A 22484-nucleotide genomic window follows, 5' to 3' on the forward strand; every position below is an offset into this window, starting at 1 on the left:
TGTCTTAGAAGGAGGGGTCTGAAAAGGGACATTTCAATGGTGTGTTAATCTAGATACACAAGAACAATAGACAGGATTTGCTTAAGGCAAAGATAAACTTTTACTAAAGAAGTTATGTGCCTGGAAGGTGACTACCCACCATAATCTGCCCATTTAGGAATTTATGATCAGATTACCCTGTGAGGTTACTTTCTGTCACTGGACATGTCAGTTTTATTATAGAACCCCTTTTATTTTAAGGAGGATCTTTTGAAGATCAAATCTCTCCTAGTTCAGGATAGAACATAGAGACTGTGATTTCCAATTATAGTTAAACTAGCACTGCCTTCACTCTGGCCAGAGCTGCCTTTCCACCTTCCCATGCTGCCCAGGGGCCAGGAGCAGCTGGGGTGGTGCGGAACGCCTGTGTCCTGCCCTGCCCTGCCCCCTCGGCGCCTGCATATGCAAATTAACTAGCCATCTTTGTTGGATTAATTTGCATGTTCACTCCTGATTGGCTGGTGGGCGTCGCGAAGGTACAATCAATTTGAATATTTCTCTTTTATTAGTGTAGATTCTGTCTAATCAATGCCTTACTATGATGAATTTTAAGTAATAAACTATGTTTTCAATTAAAATTTTGTATTTGATTCCTGCCCCAAACATTTTCTACAAGTTCCTGTGGTTATTATAAGTGCTGTCATTTGGGGAGGACAGAACCAGGGTTAGTGCTACTGGGTTTCAATCTTGAAGAAAGAGATCTATAGGCTCCTCTGCTTTCAATGTTGCATTTTCAAGTCTCAACTCCTTAATTTGGTATCTCCTTCCAATTTGGTATCTCCTTCCAATTTGGTATCTCCCTGTACTCTTTGCCCTTAAAGAAAGAATGAGGCCTGGCCAGTTTTTCTCAGTGGTTACAACGTTGGCCTGTGGACCGAAGGGTCTCAGGTTCAAGTCCTGGTCAAGGGAGTACCTCAGTTGCAGGTTCAATCCCCAGCCTTGGAGGCAACCAACCAATATGTGTCTCTCATGTCAATGTTTCTCTCTCTCTCTGTCTCTCTCTCTCTCTCTCTCTGTCTCTCTCTTTCTCTGTCTCTCTCTCTCTCTCTTCCTCCTCCCTTCCTTCTGCTCTCTCTAAAAAATTCAATGAAAAAAATATCCTCAGGTGAGGATAAAAAAAAAAGAATGAAAAGTCATAATAATTTGAATTTTAATAGCATGAAACCAAGTAATCCCACAATATAGATCAATACCTTGATCTCATTAAAAACGTTTCTCCAATGGCTACAGCAGTGCTTCTCAAGCTTTAATGTACTACTCGGTGTAAATCACCCGGGGATCTGGTTAACAGGCAGTTTCTGATTCAGTAGATCTTGGAGAGACCTGAGAGTCTACATTTCTAACAATGTACCAGGGGATGTCAGTGGACCATGGACCACACCCTGATTGGCGAGGTCCTAGGATAGATAAGGCAGGGATTCTGTTTACTCATCTGTTTTTCCCACCCCAAACTGGTTCTCAACACATGACAGGAGATAAATAAATATTTGTTGGATGGAATTGATTTCATTTTTTGCCCCAGTTGGCTGATGTTATTCTTCCATAATGTAGATAGAAGGGGAGGACACAAGGGCCTAAGGGAAGGTTGTGACCCATTTCTCCTTCACTTCCCAGTAGGAGAGATTAAGACCTGGCATCTCTTTCTTCCGATTGCTAAGAAGCTTTTGGAAAATATAGTTCCCAAAGTAACTATTTGTTTCTGCTTTATTTTCAGTGGGAAGCTAGTTTCACTTTTGTGATTCTGAGCCTTATAGGATGTCCACTTCATTTTGCAGTAGCCTTGGAATCGGCTCTCCTCGGCCCATATTGCTTCTACTCATTATCAGGGGTTGCAGGCACCAATTATCTTGGTTATGCCGTTGCCTTTCCTTTTCCGTATGCAAAATTCCCATCAGTGTGTGTGGATCCACCACACTATGAAGAGTACCACCTGACGCTTCAAACCTTTGACCTCTGCCTGAGCTTTGCCATGTTCTGCGCGTCCCTGACAGTTTTCCTCAAGCTCTCTGCAAGGCTTCTTTGGAACGGACACATAAATGTAAGTTTCAAGAAACAGGGGGCTGGTTCTTATTACATCCTGAATACTAAAATGAGAAGCCTTGCACGTTAACATTTAATTTTTCTCTTTTATTCACCACTGTATCCTGTATAATCATGTCATCCAGTGGCTGGAACATAATAAATGGTCAATAATTGTTTTTGTAAGAATGAATGGAAATATGTTGATGTGATAACTAAAGGTATGGCAGTAGGTAGCACCAGCTAATTTTTTATCTCAATGTTCTGTTTAAAAAATTACTAATTGAGATAAATATTAAGAGCTTTGTGTGGAAATTGAAAGCATCACCCTTCATATTTTTAATATTAGTCAAATACAGATATCTTAATTTGGCTTCTATCCCCTTCAGAAAGATATACATGCTCCTTGACTAAAGAAGACATGAAATTCTCCCCCTCTTTCTACTCCTACTCCAGCAGAAAAGCTGATATAGGCTAACATCAAATTTAGTTTCCTAACTTTTTCCAGGAGGGCTAACCATATTAACTGTATGAAATAATAGCAAAGTGAACTGTATGTTTACTGTGTATCAATGTATTTCCCATTTTACAGATAGTAAATTGAGGCTAAAGAGTTTCTATAACTTTCCCAAGGCCACCCTAATGCGTCTAGATTCAGAACCCAGAGCCATTTCTCTTAATCAGGCCAGGTTGATTCTGTGCCTCCTTGTCACTCAACCTTTCCTCCTCGGCCAGACCATTAATATGCATGGCTCTGACCCCCAGGAGGATTACAGCAGGGTCATTGGGAGAAGAGCACAAGTGAGTTCTGATTCTAAATTTCTACAGGTATTGATCCTGGGTCACTGCTTTGTGAGTTGAACAGCTTCTTTCTGGAAAGAGCTATTTCCCAGGGAAAACTCTCATACTGGCTGTATGATACAAGTCAGTATTATATTAGGATCAGGTGAATTTAAAATATATTTTTATTGATTTCAGAGAGGAAGGGAAAGGGAGAGAAAGATAGGAACATCAATGATGAGAGAGAATCATTGATTGGCTGCCTTCTACATGCCCCACACGGGAAGTGAGCCTGCAACCCAGGCATGTGCCCTGACCAGGAATCGAACCAGTGACTTTCTAGTTCATAGGTCAACGCTCAACCACTGAGCTACACTAGCCAGGCAGAATTGGGTGAATTTAAGTAATGTTAGCCAATTCTCTCCCTCCCTCCAATTTGATCCTATCAACAGCAACCATCAAAGCTAAAAAGATAAGAATTGACATTCTCAATGCCTTTTGTGGTCATTCTTGTCCTCTTAAAGTTCTACATAAGTCTGCAAAGGAAATCCGTACATTCTTCAGAACAGAATTGATTGTATAAGGAGGCTTGCCCAGGGTTGAGATGAACAGACCAAAATTACCTCCCCTATGGATTGCCAGGGCATCTAGAAGTTTAGTATTTGAGATTTATCCCTTCTGGTAAACATCCTAAATTTCTAAAGCCCTTTGCCCCAAATTTCTAAAGCCCTTTGCTAAAAGGAACATATGCCTAAGAGAAACACACATTTAAGTGTTGGCAGCCATAACCCCTCGGCATAGATAGTTAATCAGATACCTGATTCATTGTAGGCATGACACTCATAGCATCTAGGTTTAACATAGATAGAATGCAGGGAGAAAAAAAATTAAACATTTACAAAGAACTGGGTAAGTCAGTCCCATGGAGACCCAATAGGGAGGCCCCTAAAGTGCCTGGGAAAAAAGAAAACTAATTGAAAACAGAGCAAAGTTCTCCAACTTCAGAGTTTAGCCTTGGCCCATCTTGCTCAGGGTATAGTTGTTGGTGTGTGATTTCTAAGCTAGGTGTAGAATCCAACACAACTACAGAGAGAGGCAACAGTAGGTTTACAGTTGTTCATATGGAAAATAATACAAAGATTAATAAATCATAGTTCAAGAATAAAGCCTTTTGTGTACTCACAACTGTGAACCTACTTTTGTCCCACCCTGTACAACGTGTTCCTCCAAGTGGATCAGTGGCATCAGAATCTTATTAAACCAGATTTTTGGATCTAATCCAAGACTATTCCTACTAGGTCAAAAACTCTGGGCTTGGAGGCAGGGAATGCGCATTTTTAACATATGACCCAAGAGATTCTGATGAAAATTCTCTTCCTAACACAAAATTATCTTAGTGTCACTTCTGGACAGAATCTCCGTTTTCCCATCTGCATAGAATGCAGCACTAGTTTGGGGGAAAGTTCCAGATAAATTTAATAAGAGCATGTCTTTAGTGAGTGTTTTTGGATAACTTGACACCACACACTCCACAGTGGTGGCAGATCATGTTTCATTAGGGAGGATGAGTAGCTGACATAGGGGGGATGATGTTAGGTATTAATAACTAGCACTGCCCTGAGCCCACAAGGAGCACAGGCAGCCTGAGCAAACCTTTGTTACTGTGTAGAAATCTGGGCTATATTACGCACCATTTCTAGCATTGAAATGAATGTATTAATTTCTCAAAATTCTGGAAGCCACACAACTTTCTTAGAAGGAAAGGTGGGTTATTTGTTGGGATACAGAGTTCTATATAGTGATTCTATTTTAATGAACCTCCATATAATTACATTGTTAGATTCCTCACATGCTAAAGGGAATAAGTAATATTTTAAAATTTAATTGAAAACTATACTGAATATTGTAAAATATGCTGCTGATTCATGCTTCTTTTATATATAAACAAAACACCGAAAATGCTTGTTTTTATTTTTTAAATATATTTCATTGGTTTTTTACAGAGAAGAAGGGAGAGGGATAGAGAGTTAGAAACATCGATGAGAGAGATTGATCAGCTGCTTCCTGCACACCCCCCAGTGGGGATGTGCCCGCAACCACGGTACAGGCCCTTGACCTGAGTCGAACCTGGGACCCTTGAGTCCGCAGGCCGAAGCTCTATCTATCCACTGAACCAAACCGGTTCAGCCCAAAAATGCTTTTAAAAGCTGTACTTTTAAGTGTCTGTCTGAAAATTAAAATTCTCTTACATGAATATAATACATATCAGGAAACTAAAGAACTATAAAAATTTGTAAAAAAGAAATAGATGATGGCTTGAAGGAAGATTTGGAAAAAATTGTAGTTGTACTTTATTTTATTGTAGCACAAAATACATTTTTTAGATACATTTGTCACGATCAATATTTTAGAAAATATCTTTCTAAGAGTTTTTTCTGTAAGTTCAAAAAGTTTTCAGAAATGAATCAAACACCCCTTAGGATTTACCACATTCATTATTTCTTAGAATTGAAGTCATCTTGCATCCCAGTCAGCTCGAGCTGCTATACCAAAATACCATAGATGGAATGGCTTAACCAACACACCTTTATTTCTCACAGTTCTGAATGCAGGAGGTCCAGGATCATGGTTGGTTTTTGGTGAGGCCTCTCTTCCTGGCTTATGGATGGCTGTTTTCTCATTGTGTGCTCACATGGCCTTTCCTGTGCCTGTTCCCAGAGAGAGGAAGACCTCTCTCTTCTTATAAGGGCACTAATCCTATTTTGGGGGCTCGATCCTCATGACCTCATCTAAACTTTATTACCTCTCAAATGACACACCTCCAGATATCATCATAGTGGAGATTAGAGCTTCAACATATGGATTTGGGAGGGCGATGGGGCACAAACATTTGATAACATCCTGCTGAAGGCCACACAGTGATGGTGTATGAGTGTGCAGTCGATTGGTACCCAACCAAAACCACAGGGAGAAATGCTTGAGTCACAAAGGGTTTGGTGATTTTGATAAATACTTATAAAGGCATTGGGTGAGTGCTGCAGACTAAATGTCTGGCCCGGCCAGTGTGGGTCAGTGGTTGAGCTTTGACCTATGAACCAGGAGGTCATTGTTTGATTCCCGGTCAGGGCATATTCCCTGGGCTGTGGGCTTGATCCCCAGTGGGGTACGTGCAGGAGGCAGCCAATCAATGATTCTCTCTCATAATTGATGTTTCTAGCTCTCTCTCCCTCCCTCTCTGAAATCAATTTAAAAATGTCCCTGTCACCCTCCCCAAATTCATACTGAAGCCCTTACTCCGGCTGTGATGGTATTGGGAGCTAATTAGGCTTAGATGAGGTCAGAAGGGTAGAGTCCCATGATGAGATTAGTGCCCTTAAAAGAAGATGAGGAGACCAGAGATTTCTCTGTTCACCAAATAAGGAGAGATAGCCAGCACCTTGGTCTTGGACTTCCACCCTCCAGAACTATGAGAAATAAATGCTTGTTGGATAAGCCACCTAGTTTATGGTAGCCTGTTATAGTAGCTGAGCTGGCTAAGACAGTGAGCCCTTCCAAATTTTAAGGCCCTCAGGGGAAGGGGTGGAGCTGGGAAAGGAGTAGGAGCTCCCTGCCTGTGCGGCTCCTTGCACGCGGGCTGAAGTGACCCCGTCGGCTTAGGACACAACGCAGGAAGCAGATGAGCACAACACAGAATTTAAGTCGAGAAACTAAACCATAGCCAGAATTGTCTACATTCTTGGTTCAGTAAGTCATCGAGTGATGGGAAAGAAAAGAATTGGGACAGCAGACGCACTGCAGCTGTCCCCTGCAGCTACTCTGCCCATGGAATGGAATGGCTTCATTTGTTTTCCTTTCATTATTCATTGTTATGTTTGGGGGTTTTGTGTGTGTTTTTTTAATGAAAGGGGGAAAGAAAATATTTTCCCCCTTATCCTGTGAGATGATTTTTTTCAATGAATTGAGAAACGCTTGCTTTCCATAAAAGATGTAGGTAAACCCTTTAAATGCAGTTTGAAAACATATGGGGACAGAATATTTATCAGTGGAGGACTCTCTTCTTCCAAAATGAAGACAAATTAGCAAGCAGCAATATCCTGGCTTAAAACCTTCCAGTGGACCTGCACTGCACCGTTAGCAGTATAAATACAATATAACAATATAAATATGTTTTGAAAAAAGTTTACCTGTGACTCTCATCTTCAAGGTCGGAGGCCTCCTGTTGGGCTATAATAGGTCTTTCTGGTGTCTCTGGGAACTAAATCCCCCTGGGCTAACCTCAAGTAAAACTCAAGCAGGATCACGGAACAGTGAGAATCCCTTGTACTTCCTCCTCACAAATTCCATTATGTGGTCTCTTCAAATTGGTCAGTAGAAAAATAAAACTCTAGGGGGAGGGGATAGGAGGGGGGTGTCAAATGGGAGATATCTGTAATACCATCAACAATAAAAATATATTAAAAATAAATAAATAAATAAAATAACCATCTAGAAAAATATCACAATTCAGGGCATTACGATTACTGTGATCTCATCATTTTCTCTGGAATAATAATAGCAGTGGCATAAAACTGGATAATAGGAGAATAATTGTAGGTGCTATTTATTGGGCAATTACTATTTTTCAGGTGCGTTACCTCTTTATTCTTCACAAAACTTCTAAGCTCATTATTTCCATTTACAGATGAGGATGTTAAGGAGCCAGGATTCTCTCCCAGGTCTTGCAGGGAAAGAAACCTAGGTTTCTTGCAGCTGGGCCACACCTCTTAGGTGATACATCTTCATCACTACCTATGCCAAGTGACCTTGCATAGTCGTGCTTTTCATGAACAATCTTTCTCACAGACAAAAACAAAAACAACTCATATTTTAGAATTGGAAGCTATTTTTTCCAGGATATTTTTACTTTATTTAATCAGTGGAACCATGCCAAGGGTGACAGCCACTTACTAAGAGAAGGGATGAGACTGAAGTAATGTATTAAAATATGCTTGATTTTTTTTTCTAGCATATTAGGCTTTTATTATATAAGATTATGTATAACAGGATATTGTAAAAATTAAGTTACAAAATTTTATTAAAACGTTTCTTACATACTGTTATGTTGGCTGCGTTGCAAAAATATTCACTGTGGGCCACATGCAGCCGCGGGCCACAAGTTTGACATACTTGGTCTGGACTTTTGGAAACTGAGACAGTAGCACTGATAATCTATTTCTTTTGATTGGAGAGTCTAACTATTAGTGTGCTGTAAGCATCTATAGATGCAAGCGGTAGACCTTTTTTAATTAAATTCAAAATATCGTGGCAGTTAACTGGTTAAAACATTTAAATTTAAAGTAATTGCTGATAAGAAGATACTTATCATTTTGCTATTTGTCTTTCTATAAGCCTTGTAGCTTTCTTTTAAAAACTGTTTTTATTGATTTTAGACAGAGAGGAAGGGAGAGGAAGAGAGAAATAGAAACATCAACCAGCTGCCTCCCACACACTCCTTATTGGGGATCGAGCCCACAACCAAGGCATGTGCCCTGACCAGGAATCAAACCAATGACCTCTTGGTGCATGGGATGATGCTCAATCCACTCAGCCACACCAGCTGGGCTTTCTTTTTTTTTTTCTTTTTCTTTTTTTTTTAAATTAAATCTTTATTGTTCAGATTATTACATTTGTTCCTTTTTTTTTCCCCCCATAACTCCCCTCCTCCCAGTTCCCGCCCCACCCTCCGCCCTCACTCCCCACCCACTGTCCTCATCCATATGTGCACGATTTTTGTCCAGTCTCTTCCCATATCTTCCACACCCCTTTCCCCCCCAAGAATAGTCAGTCTATTCCCTTTCTATGTCCCTGATTCTATTATAATCAACAGTTCATTCTGTTCATCAGATTATTTATTCACTTGATTCTTAGATTCACTTGTTGATAGATGCATATTTGTTGTTCATAATTTGTATCTTTACCTTTTTCTTCCTCTTCCTCTTCTTAAAGGATACCTTTCAGCATTTCATATAATCCTGGTTTGGTGGTGATGAACTCCTTTAGCTTTTCCTTATCTGTGAAGCTCTTTATCTGACCTTCAATTCTGAATGATAGCTTTGCTGGATAAAGTAATCTTGGTTGTAGGTTCTTGGTATTCATCACTTTGAATAAAAATATGCTTGATTTTTTTAAAAAAAATATATTTTTATTGATTTTTTACAGAGAGGAAGGGAGAGGGATAGAGAGTCAGAAACATTGATGGGAGAGAAACATCGATCAGCTGCCCCCTGCACACCTCCCACTGGGGATGTGCCCACAACCAAGGTACATGCCCTTGACCGGAATCAAACCTGGGACCCTTCAGTCCGCAGGCCAGATGCTCTATCCACTGAGCCAAACCATTTTGGCTTGATTTTTTTTTTTTTTTAAGAGAGAGCAATAGGTGGGGAGGGATTAGTAACCTGAGAATAGCTTTTTGTCAAGTTTTATTTTATAAATTATTATCAGCACATTTTCCTTTTGACATGAAGTCAATTTAGTCTTTTAATATAAAATATTGCTCCTTATTCTTTTTTAAAATATTTTTTTATTGATTTCAGAGAGGAAGTGAGAGGGAGAGAGAGATAGAAGCATCAATGATGAGAGAGAATCATTGATCGGCTGCCTCTTGCATGCCCCATACTGGGGATCGAGCCAGCAACCTGGGCTTGTGTCCTTGACGGAAATCAAACGTTTGACTCTTCAGTTTGCAGGCCAACACTCTATCCACGGAACGAAATCAGCTAGAGAGCTCCTTATTCTTAATGCAAAATGTTATTATTAATATATTTAAAATCAAAATGTGTTATACTTAAAACAAATAAATATATTTTAAACAACAAAAAAATTTTGTTTTCTAAAAAGGCAGAAATTTGAGTAGAAATCAGAAACATCCATTCTCTATAATCACATAAATTAAGTTTTCAACAAAGAAAACTGAATTTATACTAGTAAATATTTCAGAATGATCATAGTGGTGCTAATATGGGAGCACAAAACCCTTTAGAAATCTAACAATGTTAGAGACTTTAAATTTTGTTAACTAAAGAGGAGAATACTTGATGGCTATTATTGGGTGCCCGAGTTAACTCAACCCATCCCCCCCCCCCCCCCATAGGAAAGAAGGGAGAGAAACAGAGGAAGTAATTAGGGTGAAAAACAATGGGGTTGTGAAGGGTGGGGAATGACATAATGATACTTCCCCTCCCAAACTGACCCTGGGAGCAGTGGGGACTGTGGACAAGGCACACATCAGTAGGTAAACGTTGGCTTCCTCATCTCTAAGATCATGCAGTGGTTCTCAACCTTCTGGCCCTTTAAAACAGTTCCTCATGTTGTGACCCCCAACCATAAAAATTATTTTTATTGCTACTTCATAACTGTAATTTTGCTCCTGTTATGAATTGTAATGTAAATATCTGATATGCAGGATGGTCTTAGGCGACCCCTGTGAAAAGGTCTTTCGACAGCCAAAGGGGTCGCGACCCACAGGTTGAGAAACGCTGCCTTAGAGCATGGCCAGCCAGATCTTAAGATCTTTCCAGATCTGTCTCAGCCTGTGATTTCTATTCCATGAAAAAGATTAACATTCAGAAGGGAGAAGTGTGAGCAGCAATGGCTGGCTCTTTACCTGCCCATGCCACACTGATATGTTGCTGGGCTACACCACATGGCCTTACTATGTTAGCTCAAGAAGTCATATACGCCAGCAATATTATTCATGAGAGATGGTATGAGAGTTGTTACAGATTCCTAGATCACTTTAACCATTTTAGAAAAAAAGCTTTCTTTGCTTAATAGTCAATTTGTCATATTGAACCAACCAAAATTGTCTTGTTGGCTGTCTTAAAAAAAAAAACACACTAATAACATACCATTATATTATTGAATAAGTAAGAAATTCCAATTTATTTGCAAAAAAAATTATTTTAAAATTTTTTTCTTCTCTTATATCACATAACTAACCTAGATGAAAAGGAAAGCTGCCAATTAAAGCAATGAATTATGAGGTACCTATTTAATAAAAGGAGTATCTTCTCTTCATTAGTACTATATTAGTACATGACTTTTCTCTTGTCATGTGTCAAAGAGTATGAACCCAAAGCCCTAAATATAATATTCGTTACTTGTACTTGTTCCTCTACATTTATTGAGCATATATAAAGTGGAAAATATTATGCTAAAGGCTAGAGCAGGGGTGGGCAAACTTTTTGACTCGAGGGCCACAATGGGTTCTTAAACTGGACTGGAGGGCCGGAACAAAAGCATGGATGGAGTGTTTGTGTGAACTAATATAAATTCAAAGTAAACATCATTACATAAAAGGGTACGGTCTTTTTTTTTTTTTTTTTTAGTTTTATTCATTTCAAACGGGCCGGATCCGGCCCGTGGGCCATAGTTTGCCCACAGCTGGGCTAGAGGGTAGAGACAGATAGATGCGCAACACACATTCAGGTCCTCCATTGACTTATAGGGACGGAGAGGAAATGAGACTTGAGCCAGGAGGACCAATAGCCTAAATGAAGAACAAGATCTAAATTAGGGAGTGGTGATGGACATGGAGAAGAGGTGCTGCACATGAGAGGTATTTGGGGGATAGAATCAATGGGACTTAATAACAGTTAGGCTGTGGGGCAAGGGAGAGGCCCAGGAAGTTGCAAAAGCGTTTCTTGACCATGAGAAACAGGACAGAGCGATTGAATTCAATGTGTGAGTCCTACTCTTTTCATTTAGGGTAAATTTTCAGTTTCATATCTCATCATTAATTAAAAGCCATTGTGAATATTTAGAAGAAATCAGAGGACTTTGGCCAATGAGGTACTAGATCTTGCCATTGGACACTCCATGACTTTTGTTGGTCACACATCAGATGAAAATGATAACTTGCTTTGAGTTTATAATACACCTAGTGCTAAGACAGTTTCAATCTAGCCCATATTTATTCAACAACTTTTCTTTTCCTGAATCTCCCATGACAAGGATTGCCCATGAATGACCTGTAGATAGCGAAGCCCAGTGAACTCCTCAGTCTTCCTTGACCTCTCCACAGCCTTTGAAACTATGGACCACTTTCTCCATGAAACCCTCTTCCCTTTGACTTCCATGGATCTTTTGCTTTGGTTCTCTTCCATATTTATGGTTTTTCCTCCTCTAGGAACCTTCTTAGAAGGTTCTTTTGCCTTGCTCACCCTTAAAGGCTGGTGGCCTTAGTTACCACCTTTGGACTGATGGCCCACACATCTATATATGTAGCCTAGTTTCCTCTCCTGCTCTAATGAGCTCTACATCTGATCATTTTTGGACACTCTCCTGGGTATCTGCAAACACATCAAACTGAAGATGTTCATAATGGAGCTGATCATCTCCTTATCCCCAACACCTGCTCTTCTTCCTGTATCTCCAGCTCAGCTGCTAACACTCGGGACACTCAGGACAAGCCTAACACTTGGGGTCATCCTTGACTCCTCACACCTGAGTCAATCACCATATTCTGACAACTGCACCTCTTAAATATTTCTTCACTGTGTTCCTCTTTCTCTGTACTATCTGTGATGGTCCTGGTTCAGGCATCCACCTTCTCTCATTAAGACTTCTGTGCCTCTAGTCTTGCAGCTTTAGTTTTCTTTAGAAGTATCCTCCACATGAGCTCTAGAATGAGCTCTCTACAGTTCAAATCTGCTGTTAATATTCCTCTGGCTCACATTCTTCTGTGGCTCCCCTTCATACTGAGCTTACAGCCAACTTCCTTCATGTGACATCCATAGGCATTCAGCTCCTCTCCAAGAAATTGAGTTCCTTGAGGACAGGGACTGTCTAAGGTAAGCAAGAAATGTGGGACTAAGAATGTAGAAATCAAGAGTAACAGTGTCATGGATTGCAATACTTGATGTCATTTTTATGTCTTCCTAGCCATAGCTAAAATCTTACCTAAACCTACAGCGGGAGTGTTTCAAGTTTTAAAACAATTTACATGAAGGAATTTACTACGGTTACTGGAATCCAAGAAAAAGCTCCAAGAAGGAATACAAGGAAAAAAGTAGATTTGAATTCTCATACCAAAGAGCAGTGGTTTATTGAAGAAAAATTGCTTTTAGCATTATTTATGACACATGGAGAACCTGATATGCCCTGGTACTTTTTGAGTCGGACAGCTTGAAGTGTAATTATTTCCTCTATCACCTACTATCTGAGTAGCCTTGTGCAAATCAATATTGGACCTCTCTGAGCCTAAGGTTCCTCATTTATAAACTGAAGATAACACCTACCTCACATGTTGCAAAATGAAATGATGTAATTACTACTAAGAGCCTTACACTGGCATGGAACTTGATAAGTGCTCAAGAAATGTTGGCTATCTTCCCCTTCCTTCTAATCAGATTTAAATTCTTGGCTGCCATTCAGAAAGTGCTCTTTACCCTTTCTGTTAATTTTCGAAAAGCCCTGAACCAATCCAAACCAGACAAAACAAACAGAAAATGACCAAAAGAGATATTCAACAGCGATTCCCCACATCCTTAGACAACCCCTGACCACAAAAGTAACAGTTCTTCTAGACTGTTTTATGCTTACGCCAGATATTTCATTACACTTATATTTCTTTTTTATTTCTTTCTTCCAGTATAACCAATTCTGTTCTCTCTGGTGGTTCCTCTTAAATTCTTAAGTGGTACCATGATGCTATTACTTGAGTCATCCTTCATTGGATTCCTGTGACATAAAAAAGGGGCTAAATTAAATGTCAGAAGTGACACTCTATTCTCTTTGATTAATTGTAGAAATAAATACTACTTTATTTTTCTTTTCTTCCTAGGGTCAAAAGAATGGACAATAAATTTGAAGCAATGTTCCTCTTAAATTTGTTATATCTGTGGCCATGATTTTGAAATATTTGCCAAATGATTTTGATATTTGAACATTTTTCCTCTATGGGTTTATAAAATAAAAATTGAAATTATTGTACATTTTAGTTCTTTTTTATTGTTAACCTTGTTTTTTCTGATTTACAAGTTATGATTTCTAAAAATTGAAATTTCATCATTGTTGGCATCACAATTTTAAAACCTTAAATATAAATTTGCATCAAATTAATGTTTTCTTTAAATTCTTCTTATTCCTGAGTGGTTTCATTAAGCTGTGATTCCTTCCTACCTAAATTAAGGAAACATTTTTCTTAGCATTTCTTCATTGCCATTAATTACCAAAGTGACTTTAGATCTTCAAACACAATTGGAACCTTGAATAGTGGCCATATGAGAAGGATCCCCTGCAGGGAGAGTATAACGCTCCCTCCTGGCCTCTCTGTAGCTCATCTCATGACAAACAATTTAATAGTTAGAAGGGGTCTTAGGGGCCCTTTAGGCCAACTTCTCATGATATGTCCCAAGATCTATATGCCCCCAACAGCTCAACCATTCCCAAGAGGCAACCCCACCCAGCTGTTGAGAGACTGTAAATGTAAGAAGTCTTTCTTAATTTGGTCAGAGATCTGCTTCTTACCTTCTCTATGCTTTGGGCCCACCTGTAGCTCCTAACAGCACAGTGGGGTGGTTTTCAAATGTGATACCCAGACCAGTAGCATTAGCATCACTTGGGAACTCAGAAGATCTGGAGGCTCTGGGGCTGGGCCCCAACAATCTGTTTTAGAAAGCCCTCTTCCAGGTAATTCTGATGCACTGGTGTAGTGTAACAGAAAGTGGGTGGGACTTTGAATAAGAACACCCTGGATTCAGATCCTTGTCCTCTGTCATTTCAGGCAATAGCTTCAGTTCCTCCCTCATCAAATGGAGCTATTGTAATTCCCAGGCTTGCTGAGGGAATTCAGTGAAGTGATAAAGGCAAAGCTTATAGCAGAAAATCTAACGCAACTTATCCACTCAAAAATGGTGTCTATTGTTATGGATTCATTCAGCACACTTATCAGACGCCTTTGAACATCAGTCTTTATAAAGTCCATTCATTTGAGAATGGACAAGTACAGAATGAAAATTTTAGATATAACATGTTAGGCATATCATGAAAAATATGATCCTCAAAGAAGCTAAGTCCCATATTCAAGGACACACAGATCAACTATTGGTGTCTGGGGGTCCTTAGGTGCTTCCCAGGCCTCAGCTCTTTAATCAGTACATTATCTGTCACCTAATGCTGCAACATGACATCTAGTCCTGGCCTGGTGATTACACTAGTAGGGGCTGGAAATTTATCAGTATTGAGTCTGAATTAGTTTTAATATTATTTGAGCATTCCCATACAATATTGGGCGTCTTGGCTATTTACTTATTTACTTACATTTTGCTTTCTTATTCATATTCCACTCTGTTCTGAAAGGATTTAAGGTGACTGTTGGGCATTTTATTAAGAATTGAAGTTCCAGCTGCTATGGCACCAACTGTAGGACCAGTGAAGGCCAATAGCTGCTTCCCAGAACTTTAGCAAGAGGCAAATGTGCAAAATTCTGGGGATCTCAAATGGACACTAAGTGAAGTAGCCCAATATCAGGTGCTTTAGGTTTAACTGGAATACTATGTGTAACCTGTTCAAAAGTACAGTCAGATATCAGGAACTGTGAGGCGTTGTTTCCTGCCTTTTCGTGCACAAAGAAATAATCAGGCATTTTGCTATGCCCTTGCCTAAAGGAAACGAAATGGTTAACGCTCACCATCCTGTGCCAAGAAGTCTGCTTTACAGACCAGAAGGAATACGGCACCTTTACTTTTAAGAGCCTGTTTCCAGTTTTGTTTGGCTGTTAATATTACTGGAGTAGTGACAGAGGCCAAGGCAGGAAAATGGGCTGGGTTACTTATAATTCTTTGAATGTGGACACATCAGCTTGTGGGAAGGAAACTATTTAAAATGGGGCTTAGGGAAAAGGGGGGAAAAAAATCCCCTTTCCCCATATGAGATTCTTCCACGGTGTTGTCATGCAATCGTGAAAACCTCCATAGAACAGTAGATCACTCTTATTGGCTATATGCAAATTATCTGAGACCCAGTGGTTTCCGGCCAGGGAAAACTTATAATAACAGAGCAAGAGTGCAATCTGAGCCCTTGTTCGCTGAAATCCCTGAAAGAACAGAGTCGTTCTTGACAGGGCAATTTCAGCCCTTGACATTCCAGGAAATAGCTTAATAATATCGTTTAGGCTGAGGTTGTAACCAATTCTAAGACACAGAGACACAAATGCAGTATGTAAGATGTAAGATATCAGTTTGGGACCACTCTTTATTTTTACAGAGAGTTTAACACCAAAAAACATCACCAAAACAAACCAAACAAGGCATCCTAATTAAACTGAACATTGTCTCTACTAATTAAACTCAGTATAGGGAAAGGAAGGGTTTCTGCCAAGAAATTACAAATGCATCCTGAATACTATTTCCTTCCCCTTTGCTTTCCTAGGTACTGGGTCCATGCCATATCCAGGATGTGACACCCAAACAAAGCTGTATTTTAATCATTAATCCTTACGCAGACGTTAACCCCACCCTGGGGCCTCAAAGGCCTTTATGAGACACGCTGGCCTTTACATTTCAATGTGTTTCATTTTCTCTGGGAGCAGTACAGCTGAAAAAGGTTACAAGACTCAGGTTAAAAGTCAGGAAATGGATCAGGGCCCCACACTATGACATCATTTTCTTGCAATGCAATGAAGCAATGACATTTCCTGTAGGAAAAATCATTAGAACTGACAGGCAGCCTCAGTGAGTGCAGTCAGGCCTGCCTCCCTCCAGCCCCTTTCTTCCTCCCTCCTGGTCGTTGGCTGGGGTTTTCAGAGGTCAGAGGGAGAGACCCAGGCCACTTTACTTTATGATAGTCCTAAGAAATTTAAAATGAACGGATGCTAAGCTTACTTACAAAAATTGTGGAATTTTGATAATTGTTAAAACAATGAACCCTTTAAGACAAAAAGTCTTAAATTTTATATAATTTAATTTTGCTGCTTACAAAATAACTTTCAGATTTATTTTTTAAAGTGGTGTATAGGTAGTGCCACCAGGAATGAATGTGCAAGTCGGCCAAGGGGAAGAGCAGGGATTTAAATCTGGCTCATTCTCTGTTGCCATCATGTTTGCTGGTACAGGACTGCTTTTCTCCGATTCACATAAAGGTCTCATGACCAGAGATAGGTGGTCTTGTTTTGGTACACGATCTAAGTTGAATGATGAATCAGTCTTCTTCCTTCATCCGAGGTGCTGTCTCTATAGCTATAGGTATAACATCTTTTGGAGGTATCTCCAGAAATGTATATGTGAGGACCTGTCTGTGAGTTTTGGTCCAAAACCAACTCCTGGCATGGTCATCCCAGCACTTAGACTTTTGGGGGAATTAACAAACAGGTGATGCCAAGGAGCCAAGGCTGTGTGAGACACATGGCTTGGAGAGCAGGGGCTCAAGGTTACGTTTCAGTCTGGTCATGTGATTCTGTGTGCAAATTGCGTAACTGTAGTGGCACTCCTGGTCCCCCACACGGTAGACCCTGCTCTGGATTCCACATGCAGACAGGCCTGCTCCAGAGCAACGTGGAGACCTGAATCAGGGCAAGAAGGATTTGCAGGGGTGGGCAAACTTTTTGACTCGAGGGCCACAATGGGTTCTTAAACTGGACCGGAGGGCCGGAACAAAAGCATGGATGGAGTGTTTGTGTGAACTAATATAAATTCAAAGTAAACATCATTACATAAAAGGGTACGGTCTTTTTTTTTTTTTTAGTTTTATTCATTTCAAACGGGCCGGATCCGGCCCGCGGGCCGTAGTTTGCCCACGGCTGATTTAGGGGCTTGAGCCAATACAATGGGACTCTTCATCAAACAGCCCTTGCTTCTTCATATGTGGCCTTGTGATCTGGTTTGGATAACTGGGCTTCTGCCCTGTACATGGGTTCCAGTGACTAGGTGGCAGGTGAGTGGATCTACTCGCTTGAGTTACCATTAGAGACAGTGGCATGAGGGGTCTAGTGTTAGAACCTTCTGTCATTTTGCTGCTTCTGGTCACCCTGCTTGGATTCTCCTGGGAGTTATCAGAATCTGCCAAGCAATGACTGTGACTGCAGATGTGACCGAAGAGAACAGCTTCCTGATGCTTCTTCTGTCCATTTCAAAACAAAATCAATACTAAGTCACTTTCCGTCAGTGAAGGAGAGTGAGCAGGAGTGAGAAGTTTCTACTACAAAAACATTTTCAAAATCAAACCGTTAAGACTTCAGAAAGGTGAAATCCTAGTATCCATGATGAGTTTATCCACTAGAAGCAATGTTTCAAAATATTGTGCTGTGTTTGCCAAACAGATTTAAGCTCTCTTTGGAAGTTGAGTGGGTGGGTGTCACGGATGTTCCCAGGCACTATCTACACAACACTCACATATCAGCAGTGTTTCCACAAATCATTGCACAGTAACTGGATGAACCTTGCAGAGACAAATATGCTATCTCCGGGAAAACTGGCAAATATCCGAAGGGCTCAACATTTCCCAGGAATGAGTCAAAACACAAGCAAAGCTGTCACACCTTTCCTTCAGTGCCCTGTGGTGATCTCTCAAATGTGGGGGCCTCCATAAATGAGTCACTGTTTCCCAGGTCTGTCAAAAGTATCAGTGGTTACAAGTCCAAGAAGCATAACAAGTCCAGAAAGAACCATTGAACTTTAAATTAAGAACAAGAACAGAAACTGTCCGAAATTACTGGGTTTTTATTACTCTGAATTCTCATAGTACCTAATCACTCCCTTTTAAGAACTCATTATTTCCAATTGTTAAACCTATTTTTTTAAAAATTTATTTTACAATTGGTATTTGTATAGTCACAAGCTCTGCAGCCTTTATTTTTTGCCATTTGAGTAACCCTACCATTTGTCCATACATGTTGAAACTGTCATTCACCTTAAATACACAGATCAGACTTCTTTATGCTCTACCCTTTCACCTTGCTCAAGGCAAGGAAAAAGATCAAAGCTTCCTGTGTTTTTAGGAGATGACCCCTTCTTTGTTCTGAACATGGCTCACATCTCCTGTTTGTAGAAGCTCCTGCAAAGACTGAACTGTTTTCTATTCTATAAATCCACTTCATATATGCAAGACCCTCATTGACCATTTGGCATTCCAGAAGAGGGGATTTACCTATGTGGATAGAGTCTTTCCATTATGATGATCTGTAAAATTCCTAATATTAAAGCAGATATTTGTAGTAGAAGGAATTGTCAGAATTAGATTTTTTTAAGGTATTTATAATTCATATGCTGTAATAAGGCTGAAATAGGACAATGAAGAAACTCGTTATCAATTCTGCCATAAAATAACATGACTGAGAGTTCTTATGAATTTTATTTTTACTTTAAAGTGACCCTATTGTACTTATTAATTCATTAATCCTTTTTTCAGTTGAAATAGAGTGTAAAACAAATGATGATGTTATTTTACTTAGATCATTCATTTATTATCAGTTGAAAATATGTAGAGTGCCCTCCAGGGTACAAGGTACAATGAATTGGGAAATGAAATCTTCTAGATCACAAAACAAGGATGATACAGACAGAAACACCATAAAAAAAGCTTTAAAGGGTTCAATACTTACCAGGCTAAGGACTGCGAAGCAAATCATTTTACCTTTTTTGGCTTTTAGTTTTCTCATGTGTAAAATGAAGAAGCCAAAATTAATTGTAGGGTCCCTTTAGATCTGAAATTCTGGAACTGAACGAAATACTTGTCAGTGTGAAGAGTGAATTTAAAGTGCACCAACCCTCACATGCTCTGTTTGGCAAATAGCATGAGGAAGATAAGCTCATATTTGAATGATGACTGCAGATAAAGCGATGGATGCTATTATAGACATAGCAAACAACAGGAAGAAAATTATGGAGCTTGGCCATAAATAGGAGAAAATATCTAAATGGAATAGACAGACTAGTCAGGAGGGAGCCAGAGAAGAGAGCTGTAAGTGAACTGCGAGTCTCAGATCAATCAATCACCAAGGATTTTATTCTACTCAGGTTACTTTATTTGTAAAGGGATTCTTAAGGGGGTGCCTGAGATAACTGTGGCCAAGGATTATAAGCCCTGCTAAGTATAGCAGACTGCAAAAATATCCTAGCATCTACCCTATAATACTAGTGGAGGAAGGGCATTTGTAAGTAAGAGGAGCTAGAAAATATGTTAAGAATGCTCTGGGGCTCAGCTTCAAACAGTGGGTCCTGGCTGAGGACTGTGCAGAAACAACAGTTACAGATAGACAGGGGGTGGTAACGAAAACGGAGTTACTCTCTTAAAACAGAGACTTCGGACAACCACCACTTGAAAGGGTTATTATCAATCTGTTGCAAACAATCACTTTGGCTGCAAACCAAGGAAGGACCTTTGCATGTCCTCAGGACATAAATGACAGAAATAGGAAAGCATATGACACCCTGGAATTCCGTGTTCTCTTCCACAAGGAGAACTAGGTGAAGCCCACTGCATTGCCTTTTTGCCTTGCTTGCCAGGAAGCTGGAAACAGAATCTAGACATCAATTTCAGGACTTATATTTAAATAGGAATCCAATTTTTATTTTATTATTATTTTTTTAAAATCCTCACCTGAGGATATTTTTCCATTGATTTTTAGAGAGAGTGGCAGAGAGAGGGAAAGACAGAGAGAAATATTGATGTGAGAGAAACACATCAATTGGTTGCTTCCTGCAGGAGCCCTGACCAGGGCCTGGGCCAGGGAGAAGCCTGCAACTGAGGTACGCGCCTTTGACTGGAATCAAACCCGGGACATTTCTGTCTGAAGACTGACACTCTAGCCATTGAGCCAAACCAGCTAGGGCAGAACCCTGTTTTTAATTTTGAACTTCTCACTCGATCTTTTGCTTTTAACAATTTCACTATATTTGTGACTTTCATTACGTATATGTCATTCATTCATTTATTTCACAGATTATTTATTAAGCATTTACTATGTGCCAGGCATATCCAGTCCTTTTGGAGGGCAGGTGGAATGTGGCCTGGCCCGGCAGAAGACTCTGTCTCTGGCGTGTGCTGTGTTTAAGTCGTAGGGCTTGATGTTTATATTGGGGATACAGTTCAAAGCATTTTCCAGATGAACAAGGGTTCTGGGGCATATAGCTGATTTTCCTAATAACTCATCCCATCTTTATCTCAGTTAAGAGTGGATTTTTCCCCCAAGGGTCTTTGATCTTACAGCTGCAGACATTCTGGCACCAGGGAGCCTTACAGGTCAAGGCTCTAGGACACACAGAGGTCAATGAAATCAGGGGACTTCTTAGCAACGGCTGAGAACCTGTGGGGATGAGCACCATAGCTTCCAAGATGAATGGATGATGTCGTTTTTGGTATAAATAAGTGTGCACTTACTAAGCTCTGACTAGGATCCAACTGCATGTTGCAGAACAGTGTTGTTTGGAAGAAACCCTCTGAGGAAAAACAGTCAATAAACTTTGTGCTTCCTTTAACCTGTGAAGTCTCCTTTTTTATGCCAGGCTCCCAGAAATTGAGCATCCTCAACTATGAAGGTAAAGATGTGGACCTGAACTTGCGTTTCCCCATTTATAGAATAAAGGAGCTGGATTCACTAGTCTTCTAGCCTCTTCTAGCTCGAATCGCTTGACACTTTATGACTATCAATTTTACTTCTAGTATTTGGCTCCACCACTCCACACACAGTCATCATATCATACTCTTCAAAAGTAACAAAAAATAATATGCAAACAAGTACAGCAGAAACATAGTATAATGGCAGTACTGAAGGACAAGATTGAGACCTACTTAAGAATTATTGAATTATAGTAAAGGCTTATTGCTAAATGTGGTTATTTCTTAGGCTAGATCACTTCCTTTATAGCATATCCAAATCCATGGCAAACTGTGTTTACACAGACTTTTTCCTCTCATTGGTTTTTAGAGAGTGGAAGGAAGGGTGGGGGAGAGAGAGAATGAGAGAGAGAGAGAGAACATCACTGTGTCTCACACATCGATTGGTTGCTTCCTGAATGCACCCCAACCGGCTAGAGATAGAACCTGCAACCTAGGTACATGCTCTTGACTGGAAATCAAACCCATGACTCTTTGGTGCCCTTGCCAATACTCTAATCACTGAGCCAGGCCAGCCAGGTCAACACAGCCTTTTAATATATATGTATACTAGAGGCACGGTGCACAAATTCATGCACAGGTGGGGTCCAGGTGGCCTGCCCTGATCAGGGCCAGTCAGACCAGGTCAGCCAGGGGGAGGGGACATGAGAGGTTGGCCAGCTGGCCTAGCCCCCAGTGAAGGGGGGTGGCCATCAAGGTTGGGGCTGGCTGGAGGGAGAGGCCATGGCGGTTTGCCAGCCAGCCCTGCCCCTGGTCAAACTCCTGGTTGAACTCCCGGTTGAGGGAACAATTTGCATATTAGCTTTTTATTATATAGGATGTGCACCCCTATTTACATATTGCTTAGCACAGTGATGTCTGTATAATAAATGTGAAAATAATAATTTTTGAACTTAAAAATAGTTTACAAGCATTTTTAATTTCATTTTAGTGATTTATATATAAAACAAGTATCTGGAAGTATAAAAGACACAAATGTAGGGAAAACACATTTCTTCTCCCAAAGAATTTATAATTTAATGGAAGTGCTTAAAAAAGTAAGCAACATTACC

The 22484-nt window shown here is 40.1% G+C and overlaps 1 protein-coding gene across 1 annotated transcript in view; it reads left to right on the forward strand.

The window, feature by feature from the left end:
• TMEM212 (transmembrane protein 212) overlaps positions 1 to 13801 on the forward strand; it is a 29351-nt gene extending 15550 nt beyond the window's left edge. The window contains exons 3-4 of the mRNA XM_059685974.1: positions 1754 to 2077; positions 13664 to 13801. Coding sequence (XP_059541957.1) covers positions 1754 to 2077; positions 13664 to 13684 — 345 coding nt within the window. The 3' untranslated portion in view covers positions 13685 to 13801. The remainder of the gene's footprint in view (positions 1 to 1753; positions 2078 to 13663) is intronic.
• Positions 13802 to 22484: the final 8683 nt, after the last annotated feature.

Source organism: Myotis daubentonii, chromosome 3 (genome assembly GCF_963259705.1).
Source record: "Myotis daubentonii chromosome 3, mMyoDau2.1, whole genome shotgun sequence".
Classification (NCBI taxonomy): domain Eukaryota; kingdom Metazoa; phylum Chordata; class Mammalia; order Chiroptera; family Vespertilionidae; genus Myotis; species Myotis daubentonii.